This window comes from Carassius auratus, unplaced genomic scaffold (assembly GCF_003368295.1).
Source record: "Carassius auratus strain Wakin unplaced genomic scaffold, ASM336829v1 scaf_tig00029436, whole genome shotgun sequence".
NCBI lineage: Eukaryota > Metazoa > Chordata > Actinopteri > Cypriniformes > Cyprinidae > Carassius > Carassius auratus.
In genome coordinates, this window is record NW_020525765.1 from 38,820 (window position 1) to 55,259 (window position 16,440).

The 16,440-nt window shown below is 34.3% G+C and overlaps 1 protein-coding gene and 1 long non-coding RNA gene across 2 annotated transcripts; both read left to right on the forward strand.

The window, feature by feature from the left end:
- Positions 1 to 4,694: 4,694 nt before the first annotated feature.
- LOC113079835 (uncharacterized) lies at positions 4,695 to 6,251 on the forward strand. The gene is made up of 2 exons (XR_003281762.1): positions 4,695 to 4,789; positions 5,786 to 6,251. It is a non-coding gene; the product is annotated as an uncharacterized LOC113079835 (long non-coding RNA).
- A 2,065-nt stretch (positions 6,252 to 8,316) lies between these two features.
- Positions 8,317 to 10,887, forward strand: LOC113079834 (complement factor D-like). Its single transcript, XM_026252060.1, has 5 exons — positions 8,317 to 9,018; positions 9,188 to 9,317; positions 9,939 to 10,077; positions 10,192 to 10,446; positions 10,549 to 10,887. Exons 1-5 carry the CDS (start codon positions 8,961 to 8,963, stop codon positions 10,705 to 10,707), a joined length of 741 nt encoding a protein of 246 aa, XP_026107845.1. The 5' UTR covers positions 8,317 to 8,960; the 3' UTR covers positions 10,708 to 10,887.
- Positions 10,888 to 16,440: the final 5,553 nt, after the last annotated feature.

Consider the following 16,440-nt stretch of genomic DNA (forward strand, 5'->3'; position numbering starts at 1 on the left):
ATTAACTGTTTTTAAATGTAAATCTTGTGTGTTTTTGACCGTATTAGCACAATCAGACGATAACTAATCAGGTGCTGTTTGACCGGAATTTTTGTGAATGGACCACAGACTGTATAGGTATGGACGCTACGGGGGAACTTTGAATAAACACATGCTAGAACAGAATGTGAATAAAACGTTTCACCGGCAAGGTCTTAAAGCACACGCAAATAATGTAATTTTGTGATTGCAAATAAGTTTAATGTGTCTCGCGAGTTGCAGTTGGAGCTAGAGCTGCGAGACATATTACAGCGGATTCATGTGAATTCAAATTTTTCAACTCTAACTCCTAGAGCTTTAACTATACAAACTCCAAACTCGGGTCAGACTTTCAGACTGTTCTCCCTGAAGCCCTAGACTCAATTAAACTACCATTCTATCTATCTATCTATCTATCTATCTATCTATCTATCTATCTATCTATCTATCTATCTATCTAGTCGCCTGCTAGTCATGCTAGAAACATGCTTATCATGCTAGAAACATGCTAATCATGCTAGAAACATGCTAGTGACATGTTAATCATGCTAGAAACATGCTAGCGACATGGTAACCATGCTGGAAACATGCTAGCGACATGCTAATCATGCTAGAAACATGCTAGCGACATGCTAACCATGCTAGATACATGCTACCGACATGCTAGTCATGCTAGAAACATGCTTATAATGCTAGAAACATGATAGCAAAATACCAATCATGCTAGAAACATGCTAGCAACATGTTAATCATGCTAGAAACATGCTAGTGACATGCTAACCATGCAAGATACATTCTAGCGACATATTAATCATGCTAAAAACATGCTAGCGACATGCTATCCATGCTGGAAACATGCTAGTGACATACTAAGCATGCTAGAAACATGCTAGTGACATGCTAATCATGCTAGAAACATGCTAGTGACATGCTAACCATGCAAGATACATGCTAGCGACATATCAATAATGCTAAAAACATGCTAGCGACATGCTGTCCATGCTAGAAACATGATAGTGACATGCTAGTCATGGTAGAAACATGCTATCAACATGCTAATCATGCTAGAAACATGCTAGCAACATGCTAGTCACATGCTAATCATGGTAGAAGTCAAGTCAAGTCAAGTCTACTTTATTGTCAGTTCTTCCACATGTACAGTACATACATACAGATAATCGAAATTGCGTTACTCTCAGATCCCAGTGCACACAGATAACATTAACATTAAAGCCTGGAAATCTAGATCAAATATGAAATGTAGATACAACTATACAATAAGGGAATGTAAAAAAGACATATAATAAAATAAAAAATAAAGTTAAATAAAGCAGTGCAAGGCAAATGGCAGATAGTATGCAAATCAATGAAGTGAACAACAGTGCAGATAAAAGATTTTTAAGTGCAGAAACAAAAGCTTCTTAAGTCTGATTAAAGTGACAAAGAGCAGTTATTTTATTTATTTTATTTAACAACATGTTAATCATGCTAACAACATGTTAGTCGCATGCTAATCATACTAGAAACATACTAGCAACATGCTAATCATGCTAGCAGCATGCTAATCACGATAACAACATGCTAGCGACATGCTAGTCACAATGCCAATCATGCTAGAATCATGGTAGTGACATGCTAAACATGATAGAAACATGCTAGTCGCATGTTAATTATGCTAGAAACATGCTAGCAACATGGTACTCATGATAGAAACATGTTAGCAACATGCTAATCATGCTAGCAACATGTTAATCATGCTAATCATACTAGAAACATGACAACAACATGCTAATCATGCTAGCAACATGCTAATCATGCTATCAACATACTAGTCGCATGCTAATCATGCTAGAAAAATGCTAGCAACATACTAATCATGCTAGCAACATGATAATTATGCTAGATACACACTAGCGACATGCTAGCAACATGCTAATCATGCTATAAACATGCTAGCAACATGTTAATCATGCTATCAACATGCTAGTCGCATACTAATCATGCTAGAAACAATGCTAGCAACATGCTAATTGTGCTAGAAACATACTAGCGACATGCTAGCAACATGCTAATCATGCTTGAAACATGCTTCTAACTTCTATTTATCTATCTCTTTCTAAGTAATCTATCTTTCTTTCTAACTAATCCATCATTATTTCTTTCAAACTAATCTATCTATCATTCTTTTTTCAAACTAATCTATCTATCATTCTCTTTTGAACTAATCTATCTATCATTCTTTCTTTTGAACTCATTTATCTATCATTCTTTCTAACTAATCTATCTATCTTTCTTTCTAACTAATATATCTTTCTTTCTTTCTAACTAATCTATCAAACTATTATTCTTTCTTTCAAACTAATCTATCAATCTTTCCTTCAAACTAATCTATCTATCATTTTTCTTTTGAATTTATCTATCATTCTTTCTAACTAATATATCTTTCTTTCAACTAATCTATCAATCTAACTTTAAACTACTTTAAACTTCGAACTACTTTTAACTTCTAACTTCTTTAAACTTCTTAAAACTTTCTGGTCAGGCTTTCTCAAGCCAAATTAAAGTTTGTCTCAACAACAACAACAAAAAAAAAAATCTAGTTTTATATTGTAATAATATTTGACAGTATTGCGTAATACTGTATGCCATTATTACTATACATACAGCCTTGGTGAGTTTATAATTCAGATATTTAACTTAACTACAGTGCCTTATGGTGGAGTAAGTTAAAATGCTGACTTGATTTACCCCACAACATTTAGCTCACTTTGCCCCATTGCTGCCAATTTGGAAGAAAATAGCTCTGTTGCTTATTAGTTCAGGCTAATATTTAGCTAAATGATGTGCATGCTTTTATATGTTGCCAAATCACATATATGTATCAAATATATTTAGACCTGCATAAATCTGCTTTGATGTAACAACCGTTACATTTGTTATGCTAAAATTGTACGTTGACAAGCCCAAAACACTTTTTAAGTAAATGGGGGCTCTCCATTCCCCCCAAGTGTTTCTCCTTTTCACAGTCTGCAAGAAATGATGGGTGGTTACAAAATACATGGCCACACGACAGTAAAAGTGTACAGTTGCCAAAAAACAGGGAGTGGGTCAATTTACAAACTGGCTCAACTTACCCCACTCTCCCATACTTCAATTGAAGATGAGGCAGAAGTAGGCTCAGAGAGTTAGGGAAAGCCCACTCTTATCAAAACTTCAACAATAAAGAGTGTGCTGTCTTCTCTGTAAATTGTATATTTGTAACACCTGGATAATTTGTATTAACAAGCACTCACCCCACCATTGCCCCTTTTTTGGTTTGGGTCACTGCCCCTCAAAATGTCTGTGCACAGCCCTGAAACAAAAGAATATCATCAGCAAAAACTAAACTGGTTTGAATGGCTTTACTGCAGAGACATTACTATTCACATTGAAATATAGAAGTCACTCTCATTTAATGCTGGATGTGGTAAATAATCTGCCAGTGATCAAACTATTGTGGTCATATACTGTGGACATATATGAAGTCACTGAAAAGGACAGTTGAGAATATGGCTGAAATAGTGAATATGAGGCATATGCTGAATGTACTGTGGAAGTGTGCTCTGACGATGATAGTGATGGTAAAATCATCTGCTCAAAATGACAAGGAAATGAGAATTGCTTTATTTTATTCTTCTGTTACTGTTCTTAAAATATCAACATAATTTTTTTTTGCTATTGCAGCAGTTAGAGGTCGATGCGTGCTGGGTATAAAGGTCCGGGTTGCTAAAGAATGTTTGGCGAAACATTCATGCATTTAAGGGATAAAGGAGTGTTTTTAGGAATTTAAGAACAAAACAGTAAAAATTAACATTGCATTTTTTGTGAAAGTTGCTATTTTATTCTATGTTCATTCTGAGTATATCTTCCTAAAGACCTCTCTATATCTCTCTCTTTCTCAAAACTCCTTTTCACATGATATTACATCTGATAAAAAAGTTCTGATAACAAAGCTGTTTCCTGTTGAAATCATACACTGCATGTGTTTAACACATGTTAGTTTGGTAATCTGATTGTAGATTTTCTGCCAGATATGTTGCTTTTAATACAATAATTAAGGTATGCTAATTGTCTTCAGTTAATTACAAAAAATAAAAATAATAATAATCTCTTGCCTTAATCACAGGTTGAGAATATTTTATGATACTGTTTTTATCTCTGGACAGAGAGATGTGGCTGAAGCCTATGAGCTCAACTGCAGTTCTAGTTGCATAACTGTTACAATCCAACCACATCCACCCTGGCCATGTTGAAATTTCTCAGAACAAACTATCTTTTGATGTCATCAAAAAGAGTACATATATATTTAGAATCAACTGAATAGGTGTGTAGGCTATTTAGTTGCATCTACTTTAAAAAGAGTTTCAATTTTAATCTACATTTTCAGTAAGAACTTGATCTTACATTGACCGAGTTAGAAATACTAGACCACAGAAATAGTAAATTAATATACGAATGTATTTTTTTCTCTCTTTTCAATTGATAGTTCTAGTGAAAATAGTTATTCAGTGTTCATGTTGTTTATCTACAGCTCACTTTAATTTGCTCTAGAACATTAGATCATCATAATGTTCTGGAACCTGGTTTGTGAAATAGTTACCAGAAACTCAGTATCTCCGCCCACCCTTTTGTTTCTAGTGTTTTGTCAGTGAGAGCTCACTGATTGTCTTCATGATGACCATCATCTCTCTGCTCCTGCTGGCCTCTCTGCTGCCACACCTGACCTTCACTGGTGAGACTGACTCAACTACTGAATTAATCTGCAGAATAATACAATTATCAGAACTCTCTTGCTTTCTCAGCTTGTGTGAATAAGGGAATAGTGAATGGCACAGAAGCAAAACCCCACTCCAGACCTTATATGGTTTCTGTTCAGAAGAACTGGCTACATATCTGAGTGGATTCCTCATCTCTGATGAGTTTGTCATGACTGCTGCACATTGTCGAGATATGTAGAGTGTCTTGTTTAGAAATGTCCATTCTTGAATTTGACATTCTATAGTCTGAAAGACAAAACTGAATGTTAATGTGTTAAATATGTTTGATTTGAACAGTTCAGAGACTCTCACAGTTGTGGTTGGTGCACATATCCTAAAAAAAAAGAGACTGAAGGTTCTGTCTGCATCAGAGTGAAGTCACCTACCACCAGCATCCAAACTTAAATAAATGAATATCTTGGCTATATTATTTCTAAGCAAGATATAATGTAGGCTGCAGTCGGTCATTGTTATCGGTCATCATATATACATTTTCAGACACCAACAAATTGTTTTTATAATTTTAGCTGTCCTCTATGTCATCTCAAAGCTTCTGCGATCATAAAGGATGACAGACCACTGCTGAACCCATGATCGACCAATCAGAATCAAGTATTGCAAAGCGCTGTGTCATAGCTAAATTACTGTCGTTGTAAAATATCTTCCTTTTTAATATGAATATAATATAAAGGATTCATACTCATGATTACATTTCTAAAGCTTTGCAAATGTAAATACTATACAAATAAATACTGCATACATTTATATTGTACTTTCAATGTAGGCTTTCTGACTGTGGGAAAATGTATTCACAGTAGATCAGAAAACAAATCAGACAAATACTTAAATCAATTTAAGGGAAATTATCCAAAAATAGTGTGTATACATGTGTACAGTATACGTATATATGTAAATATATGCAAAACTGATGTTCAGTATTATCAAGATTTCTGTTATGTTTTGTACTACAGCTAGAGAAAAAAAGTCACACAAAATGAGAAAGTCAAGTGGATATCTTTACCAATAGAAGAAGAGGAGATTGAAGTGCATTCTGTCTGCAGTGTTGCACGCTGGGGAAGGCTGGATAATGGCTCCCTTAGCAATCGACTCATGGAAACACATGTGAAGATCATGAATAACACAAAATGTAAAAATAAGTGGGGAGAGGATGACTATTCAGCTTCAGAGATGATGTGTACATATGGCAATGGAGGAAGCTGCACCATAAGTAAAAGATAATCTCTAATATTGGGGAGTTTAAAATCTGTGTTTACATTGTTAACAGGGGGATTCAGGAGGTCCTTTGGTTTGTGGGAAAACTGCTGTTGGTGTCACATCTTTTGGTGACCCTGATCTCTGTAATTCACCAAAGCTACCTGAAGTTTATATGAAGGTTTTGGCATATCTGCCATGGATAAATAAGTTTATTGGAAATGTTTATTGACTCTTTTGATTTTGCCTTGAATTGATTCAAACTGTTTTAATAAATGTGTCATGTACAGTAATTCACCTATATGTGGTTATATATTGGGGGAAGTCGTGGCCTAATGGTTAGAGGGTTGGACTCCCAATCGAAGGGTTGTGGGTTCTAGTCTCGGGCCGGACGGAATTGTGGGTGGGGGGAGTGCATGAACAGTTCTCTCTCCACCTTCAATACCACGACTTAGGTGCCCTTGAGCAAGGCATCGAACCCCCAACTGCTCCCCGGGCACCGCAGCATAAATGATGAACACTGCTCTGGGTGTGTGCTCACAGTGTGTGTGTGTGTGTGTTCACTGCTCTGTGTGTGTGCATCGCCGCAGCATAAATGGCTGCCCACTGCTCCGGGTGTGTGCTCACAGTGTGTGTGTGTGTGTGTGTTCACTGCTCTGTGTGTGTGCATTTCGGATGGGTTAAATGCAGAGCACAAATTCTGAGTATGGGTCACCATACTTGGCTGAATATCACTTCACTTATTTGGGGACTGCAAATACGAAGGCCTAATTTTTTTTTAAATCTGCTTTTTATTTTATTTTTATTTTATTTTTTTAAGGATGGTACATTCTGATATTTCTACCACATTGATTCACAAGATTGTATGGTTCCTGCTCATAAGACATAGGGTACAAACATCTGGTAAAAAGGCTCACTTTACTGCTTAAGACTTTGGAAAGACCTGATAGGAGCTAAGCATTTAAAGGGTTGACTTGAATATGTTGGAAACACATAAAAAAGTTATCCCTTAAAATTCATCTTTAATTATCAAAGTGACATATAAAAAAAAATTTTTTTCATGTGAAAATAATTTTCTCATGCCTTAAAATATCTTAAAAAGTTACTCTACACCCTTGCCTCATTTACTATTTGCAGATCTATGAATACAATCAGTCACACCAGCCAGGGCCTCCTGATCCAAATATAATGACTGATAAAACTATGTTTTTACTGGTGGACAACTACGGTAGATGCTATAACATCATTAAAGTTAATAGCTTGATGAGGTTGTGTCTTAAAAAATACTTAGAAGACTCGAATACAGCCAAGTTTGTGATTCACATGCGCTAAATCGTACATTTTTTATGAGATGTACAATTTGTATGAATTTGTATGTATGGCCTACACAAACCCCGCCCATAAACCTGTGGGGTGCGAGTAAAGTACAGATGTCAGTGGGGGAGAGGTACGTCTGAGGTTCGTCTGACTCCGGGCTACTTTTACTCTGTTGCCCACAGGTTATTACTCTATTAGTGGTTCTTCATACAAATAAATATGGGGTACAGCACATGCCATCTTGTTTGTGCAGCTAAACGAAATGTGACAAATCAGGCTTCAGCATTCAGGTGTATGCACGATAAATCAATAAAAGATTGTGATCTTGATTCAAACATGCACAATGGTATTCCGCTATGTCTATTAAACCTTTGGAATTTATGTAAGCTTTATGTTTGAAACAGCTTCACAAACAGTCGGCTACATTTCTGTGTTGCAACTCACAACACAAGTAATTGATATAAAAGTTTATAGTCCGGATATAGCCGCAATCAAAAGTGGGAGCAGACCACGCTATCTCACAAACAATTCGTATATATTTTTCTAGGTGGCTAATTCGTACGACCTCACTCGTGCGATTTTTTACAGTTTGTCTAGACCCCAGTGACGGGTAGGTTTAGGGGCGGAGTTAGGTGTAGGTCATTCATACAAATCATACAAACTGTGCAACTCGTAAATGATTTAGCACAAATCATATGAATTTGTACGACCTCACTCAATTAGTCACCTCATAAAATATGTACAAATTGCCGTGAGATCCAGCTAGAGCTGACTAGTGACTGTTAAAATATATTTAATTTCTAATTCATTCTTTCATGGGATTCTTTCAAAAATCTTGGATGAAAAGAATCTTAATTATTTATTTTTTTTAAATAATTTAATTTAATAAATTAATAAATATATATTTTTAAGTAGACTAATTTATGACTTTAAATAAAACATTTGATCAGAAACAAGTAAATTATCCTGTACATATTATTTAGTTTGGTTGTCTAATGTTTTGATTTCAGAATTGTAAGAATATTGTGATCTATATTCTAAAAATGTATTATCCAGAATCATTGCTTAAAAAATACAAAACGTATCTGGCATCTAACTAATACTGTTTCTAATATTACAGACTAAAATTACAGTACAGCAACAAGGATTTTGTACAATTATAATGCATTATAATGTGCTTGTCATGCAATTTGCACCACCACGCAATTTGCACCACCACGAGCACCCCAACTTTTGGTTCGTTCCACAGTCCAAGGATATAATGATGATGAAAACAGCCCAAAGACTAATTTATCATTACTTATGTTAATGTTAATGATTAGCTACATACCGCATTAATAATGTTGTTCATGCAGAAAAAGCCGCTCCTTTGAGCTCAAGGCTCTGTGCACTGTCTGATAGTTAACGGCTTCAAAATAATCAAATGGCACAAATCTTTGTGGTATGCTGACTGAATCCTTCTTTCGAAGCCTCATAAAGCCACAAGTATGATCAGATCTATTTATCAGAGTTAGTGATAACACAAACTAAGAAATAAGTTATGGGAAACTGATTCTCCACCCACATTTATATTATATACTGTATATATCCAGTGAGAGCTCACTGATTATCTTCAACATGATCGTCATCTCTCTGTTCCTGCTGACCTCTCTGCTGCCAACCATGACCTGCATTGGTAAGACTGATATATATAAAAAATATATAATAATAATAATAATAAAAAATCCCAATGAGACATGTTTTATAGCATATACAGTGAGGACGGACAGTGAGGAGGAAATAAAATAACCTAAAATAACCAACACTATATCTCTCTTTCTCAACTTGTGCAAATGTGGGAACAGTGAACGGCAGGGAAGCAAAACCCCACTCCAGACCTTACATGGTGTCTGTTCAAGTAAAGGAGCAACATACCTGTGGTGGATTCCTCATCTCTGATAGATTTGTCATGACTGCTGCAAGTTGCAGAGAAAAGTAAGACCTTGTTTATTCCACAATCTTGTGTTACCTAATTATATAATAATAATATACTATATAAATACTAAATAAATAATTATTCATTATTGCTCAATACAATAGCCTACGTTACTTAATAATTTAATATTGTTATAAAGCCAGCTAATTATATATAAATTAATCAATAATTTTAAATTGAATTATTATCTGTCAATTTATTATTCAACACAATGATTAAAACACGATTAATAAGTTACCTATCTATATATTTTAGATAATATAAGGTAACACTTTATTTTGAGTCCACTTTAGACATTCTGCTGACTATAAGTTAGCAACTACTTGTCCATTTATTCTACAAACGCTAACCTGAACCTAGTTAGTTGACATGTAGTTGCAAAAATATTTGGAAAGTGGACTATGGAAATAAAGTGTAACCTAATAGATTAAACAATAAATATATTATTATAATATATATTTTTTATATTAAATTAATAAAAATGACTATAATCACATACAGAAAAATATTCATCATGGCTACTTAATCAGCACACTTCCAGAATATACTTATGAGTATAGCAGACTGTGAAAAAAGTTATTGCTAAATAAAGCTACTTCTTTCTTAATTATTTAAATAAGTGCTCCAGTTCTGACGGTTGTGCTAGGTGCACATGACCTAAAAAAGAGTGAGAATTCAGTCCGATACACAGTGGATTTATACTATGAGCATCCAGAATACACCAAGGCATCCTTTTTTAATGACATCCTGCTTTTGAAGGTAACAAACTGAACTTATTTAGTTGACTTATTAAACTTTCATGCAGAATAACAGCCAATTTGGAAGATAATCAAATATTGTTTTTATAAAGATGCTGCCATTTTTGGTTTACAGTTAGAAGAAAATGTACAACTGAACGATAATATCATGTGGATATCCATATCAGAAGAAGGAAGCATTATCGAGGCAGGTTCAGTTTGCAGTGTCGCAGGTTGGGGAAGTTTACAAGCTAAGGGCAAGAAAAGCGATCACCTCATGGAGACAGACGTGAAGGTCATGAATAACATGGAATGTGAAAGTAAATGGGGGAAGAAATACTTTTCATCTTCACAGATGATGTGTGTTCATGGCAAAGGAGGAAGCTGTGATGTATGTTAAACATATCTGATTCACCAAATCTTATTGTTCGATAAAGTTTTAGTTATGAATTATGACAGCATGTGACTGAAGTGCTGATCTGTTTCTTAACAGGGGGATTCAGGAGGTCCTTTGGTTTGTGGAAACACTGCAGTTGGTGTCTCATCTTTTGGTCACCCTGCTCTCTGTAATTCCCCAAAGAAACCCGAAGTTTATATTAAGATTTCAGCATATCTTCCTTGGATAAATTGTATAATTGGAAAATATTATTGATGTCAACTGAATCTTGCAAATAAGATGGGTTAATTATTATTATTTTTTTGGTTGAGTTGACTTTCCTCCCAGTCGTCTTTTAATAAAAATAACATTCATTGATATATACTGTCCAGAGATTTTAATTAATCAGAATTTTTTTTAAACCAGATATAAAACTAAAGACAATTTAATATTTGAAGACAACCACTGTTTTATTTTTCATGATGATGTCTGAGCTATGAATAAAATATAAAAATTTAATAATTCATATTTTCTCATTTTATTTGTATTATAAAATACAAAATTAATTAAGATATTGAAGCCCCATCCTTATGAGCCGTGACTCATCACGATTCTTAACTTGTCCTGATAAGCTGAGGACTCTCTCTTCATTATTTTCCTGCTATGTCAAGTTAACTAATGGAAATTCATTGTATTTTTTAATAAAACCACAAATAAAAATGCGATGGACTGAGTCACTGCTGGCTGACAAGACAGGAGATTTTCAGATGAAGCGTTGGCCTCGAGTATGGCGTGTGATGCAGTATTCAGGTGAGAGAAATACAGTAGGGGAGAGCGGGGTCGAAAGTAACGTGGGACGAAAGTAACAAAGCGATTTTCTCTGAGCCTCTTTCTGCATTTTCATTCCCAGCTATGACAGATATTCAGCATGCAATCCTTGACGGAGCTGAGAAATATCACGTGATTTCCTCATCGTTTCCCAAAGTTAGGTCCGTAAAACTGTTTTACAAAAAGTAAATTATTGAAGTGGTAATTTTTTTAATTAGTTGTGTTGTTTTTCTTGTTTCATGTGTCACAGTAATGATCAATCTACAGGTTGTTTAGTGCTTTAACACATCCCAAAGTTTGCATTTTCAGATTTTTTTAGTATAAAATTAAATCGAGTTTCCAGATGTTTTAATGCACATTTTCAATTTATGCATTAAAACAACTGGATGGAAACATAAATAGGCCTACTGTTACATTATGTTTAGAGTTTTTTATTATTATGCTAATGTAATTACATTTTTATATTGTACATTCTGTTGAATCTTTTTATATATATATATAAAAATACATTGAAATTGATAATAAAAAAATACAGTCAGGTTTTAAGACATCTGATGAAACTTAAATTTAAAATGAAAATATGAAGATGTAATTTAATTTTTTTTTTTTTGCAAAGATAAGGGACAAAATATGTTTGCAGTTACATATTAACAAGGTCACAATCAGGTATACTTAAGAAAAATAAGAGTAACAGCATAAAATCTAGCTTATATTGTTGTGTTACTTTTGACCAACCTGTATGTTACTTTCGTCCCAACCGATGGGGTCGAAAGTAACAATGTGCAACTTATGTTCAAAGTGAAATTATACTAAAGTCTTTCTACATTTCTACAAAATACCACCTGGTATTGTTAGACCACACTTCTGAGTTACTGGCCACAGCAGAAATATATCTCTGTATACAACATTATCTTTTAAAATGATATTTTTCTGAAAAATGGTACTTTCGCCCCTGCTCTCCCCTAACAGTGCTCTACTAAACATGTACGAAAGCTTTAACATTCACCCTCAGCTTGTGACAGCTGAAATGGATCTTGTGAAATGTGCAATCGCATTGCTGATCCCTCTTGAGAAACTTAAAGATGAAGTTTGTACTTATGCTGCCCATTAGTTTGGCTACATCAGATATACGTTTCTCAGTTATGACTAGAATAAGAGACTGGCTCTGATCTAGCACACAGGGAATGATTTTGACAGAAAATTTATCAGACGAAATGAAAGAAAGATAGTGTTCATATACGCAATTCAGTAAAAAAGGAGGTTTTTCTGCATTTGGTAGGTTTTTTATTTATTTATTTATTACTCTTTGTACAGTAGTTATTATTCATTCTAAATGTATTTTTATGTAGAATATGTGTTACATAAATACATGAAATGTAGAACAAATAAACAAGTGCTTGTTTCTCATCTGCCAGTGCTCTCACATATAAAAGTGAAATCCATCTATGAGTCTAATATAGAATCGATTTTCTGCCAGACGTGTTGTTTTTAATACTAAGTTAATTAAAAAACAGTCTTGTCCTGATCACAGGTGACAATATTTTATTTAAGAACAGCAAGTTTTTTTTCCATTTACTATTTTTACTACTGGAAAGAGAGTTGTGGCTGGTAGTGTACACACACACAAACAAACACACACACACACACACCAGGAGCAGTGGGCTACTGTGGCTCTAAGATGACTTGTTCAGTTTACTTAGTTTTGTCGTGGCCACGACATAATAACTCGTGGGAACGTGATAATATGTCGTGGCCACGAGATATTAATTTGTGGGAACATCATATTAACTCGGGGGAAACGTCATAGTATGTCTTGGCCATGAGATCATTTTGTAGAGGTAACGACATCCTTATGTCATAGCAACCCAGGATTATCAGAGATGGAATCATTAATATTTTATTTTGAATTACGAAATTATTATATTATTTATACATATAAAATTTATGCATTTACATTATGACATTTTATGTTAATGTCGGGCATTTACAGTATGCTAATATTTATATATAAACGAAATGAAAAAATAACCGCTAATAATAATAATGTACACATATTACGGGGAGACTGTAGGATGGATAAAAAAAGTTTTTATATTTTATTATGATAAATGTAATATTATGGTTAATATAATAATTACTTAATTCAAGATAAAATATTAATGAATCCATCTCTGATAATCCCGAGTTGCCATGGTCATGCAGGTTTGTTTACGCATTAAACTCGTGGTTCCCTCAACATAAGTCGTGGCCCGGGCAACGCAGCAAAAATTACTACCCACAAGTGTGTGCACTTGCCTGGGTAAAATGCAGAGCACAAATTCCGAGTATGGTTTACCATACTTGGCTACATGTCATGTAACTTTCACTGCTGTAGTATGAATTTACAATGTTTTTTTACTAAAGAATGTAATAAGCCACTTCTGACAGTACTATATGTTTGTTAATGCTGCTAGAGCACACTAATGCTAAAAAGTTTTCATTGAAACCGATAAATATTGAATTTCAAAACTCAAATCAAACGCTAAATTGCATAATTGTATATTTTCATTTATCACGTATGACTGATCTGTTTCTTAACAGGGGGATTCAGGAGGTCCTTTGGTTTGTGGAGACACTGCAGTTGGTGTCACATCTTTTGGTCACCCTGATCTCTGTAATTCACCAAAGCTACCTGACGTTTATACTAAGATTTCAGCATATATTCCATGGATAAAATGCATAATAAGATATAGATATCAAATCTTCTTTCAATAAACATATTAAACCAGATGTGATACTGCAGACTGTTAATGGTTTTTTAAGACAATCACGATAAACATTTATAGAATGAAATAAAACTGCTGAATATAACAAAAATGTATTCACACAGACTATGCAAGGATGAAAATATGCATCACTGTTCAAAAGTTTGGGGTCAGTAAGAGATGCTGCTCTTTTAAACTTCCTATTCATAAAAAATCCTTAAAAATGTATAAGTTTCCGCAAGTATCACAATGGTTTTTAACATGATAATAATAAATGTTTCTTGAGCATCAATTCAGCACATTAGAATGATTTTTGAAGGATCTTGTAACACTCAAGACTGAAGTGAATAAGCTGAACACTGCCTTAAATCACAGGAATAACTTTCTTGTACATGTGCAAATACATGCACGTCCTGATTTTGCCAAGTCCGATGTGTTCCTAGGTCAACATATTTTGTTGACCCTGGAACAACATTTTACTCCAAAAATATATTCTTAACCATTTCCCTATACCTAAACCTAACCTTAACCATGAGTAATCCCTAAAATCAGAGGAAATGATAGATGAATGACACTGATGTACAAGCACCAAACACTGATTTTAAGCATAAACTTCACAAAATCTATAAACTGGTTCTTCAAATCTGATTGGTTAATCACAATGTCGTTCCAGGGTCAACAACGATGTTGTCCCAGGAACATGTCTCACTTGGTAAAATCAGGTTAGGCCAAATACATTAAACACAATAACAAGTTCTGATAAAAAGCTGCCCCCCCCTTCCCCCCAGATGACAGCCAATTATGATTTTTTTTGTGTGTGTGTGCTATGAATAAAAAGTAAAAATTAAATAATTAATATTTCTCATTTTATTTGTATTATCTTATTATTGTAGTGGATTGATTAAGTATATTTTGGGCTAAATAAATTACTAACTTGTTTAGATGGTCTTCATGAGAAGACTCTTTTTATTATTTTCCTGCTTTGGCAAGATAACTGAATAATGTAAATTCATTGTATTTTTTAATAAACCCACAAATAAAAATGCGATGGACTGAGTCACTGCTGGCTGAATTGGACAGGAGATTTTCAGATGAAGTGTTAGTCTCGAGTATGGCGTGTGACGCAGTATTCAGGTGCTCTACTAAACATGTACGCAAGCCTTAACTTTCTCCCTCAGCTTGTGACAGCTGAAATGGATCTTGTGAAATGTGCAATCGCATCACTGATCAATCTTGAGAAACTTAAAGATGAAAGGGAAGAACAAATATCCAAACTCTACTGCAGTTTACACTCATGCTGGCCATTAGTTTCGGCTACATCAGAAACAAGTTTCTTAGTAATCTATGCAATTCGGATAAAGAGTCTTTTCTGCATTTGTTTTTTTTTATTTTTTTTATTATTTGTTTTTTTAACTCCTTGTACACCAGTTTTTACTCCTTTTACAAGAGTTATTGTTCATTCAAAATGTAATTATTATGTAGAATAAGTGTTACATAAATACATGAAATGTAGAACATATAAAAAGTGCTTGTGGCTCGTCTTGGTGCTTGGGTGCCCCTCATGCATAGAGCGAAACTCTGCCTAAGAGTCTCATATAGAATAGATTTTCTGCCAGACGTGTTGTTTTTATTATAAAGTTAAATTAAAAACTGACTTGTCTTGATCACAGGTGAGAATATATATATATATATATATATATATATATATAATTTTTTTTATTTTTTTTTTATCTACTGTTTTTACTACTGGAAAGAGAGTTGTGGCTGTTAGTGTACACACACACACACACACATTTTGACGATTTATGTTACTCCACTTAAAATAAATAACTTACAAGGACATGAATATTATAGATGCAGTTAAATACATGTATAAGATCATGGACCAGTGACATACAGCAGGTCATTACAATATTAAGCATAACACTCAGTTCTAAAGGATAGAAATAACAGCGTCTCCTCCAGATATGATGACTGCTTATAATAGCAGACAGTGCACAGTACTTTGCCATGCGTTTGGCCCTCGTTTTGGGCATCCCAAGCTGTTGAAGGCCTCTTACAACCAACCTGTGTGTGTGTCCTAAACTGCCAAATATAAAATCAAATAATCAGCCTCGATAACCTATTTCTGAAATGGTATTTAGGAGGGAATGGAATTTAATGGGTTTAGTCATGAAATCTTCCTCCATACTAGAGTCAAAGGTGCATGCAACCTCCAAAACAAACACTATCTCATTAATCACAAGAACATCTGGTGTGTTAGCAGACAGATGAGAAAAGATTTCAGAGTTACTGTTCAGATGTTGAAACATGGATGAATTTACACAAGAATGTGTGAATATTCTTACTCAAGATGGTAAATAGTTTGATATTTCTTTCACTATCAAGTCCACTATTCTGTCGTGGTGTGCTATGTACATTCCTTTGTAAGCATGAC

Excerpts from the sequence above, each read along its gene's own strand:
- LOC113079834 (XM_026252060.1), top strand. The coding sequence starts at position 8,961 with ATGATCGTCATCTCTCTGTTCCTGCTGACCTCTCTGCTGCCAACCATG. Across the intron at positions 9,019-9,187 it reads GCCAACCATGACCTGCATTG|TGAACGGCAGGGAAGCAAAA; the intron begins GTAAGACTGATA and ends ATGTGGGAACAG. Across the intron at positions 10,447-10,548 it reads GCAAAGGAGGAAGCTGTGAT|GGGGATTCAGGAGGTCCTTT; the intron begins GTATGTTAAACA and ends GTTTCTTAACAG.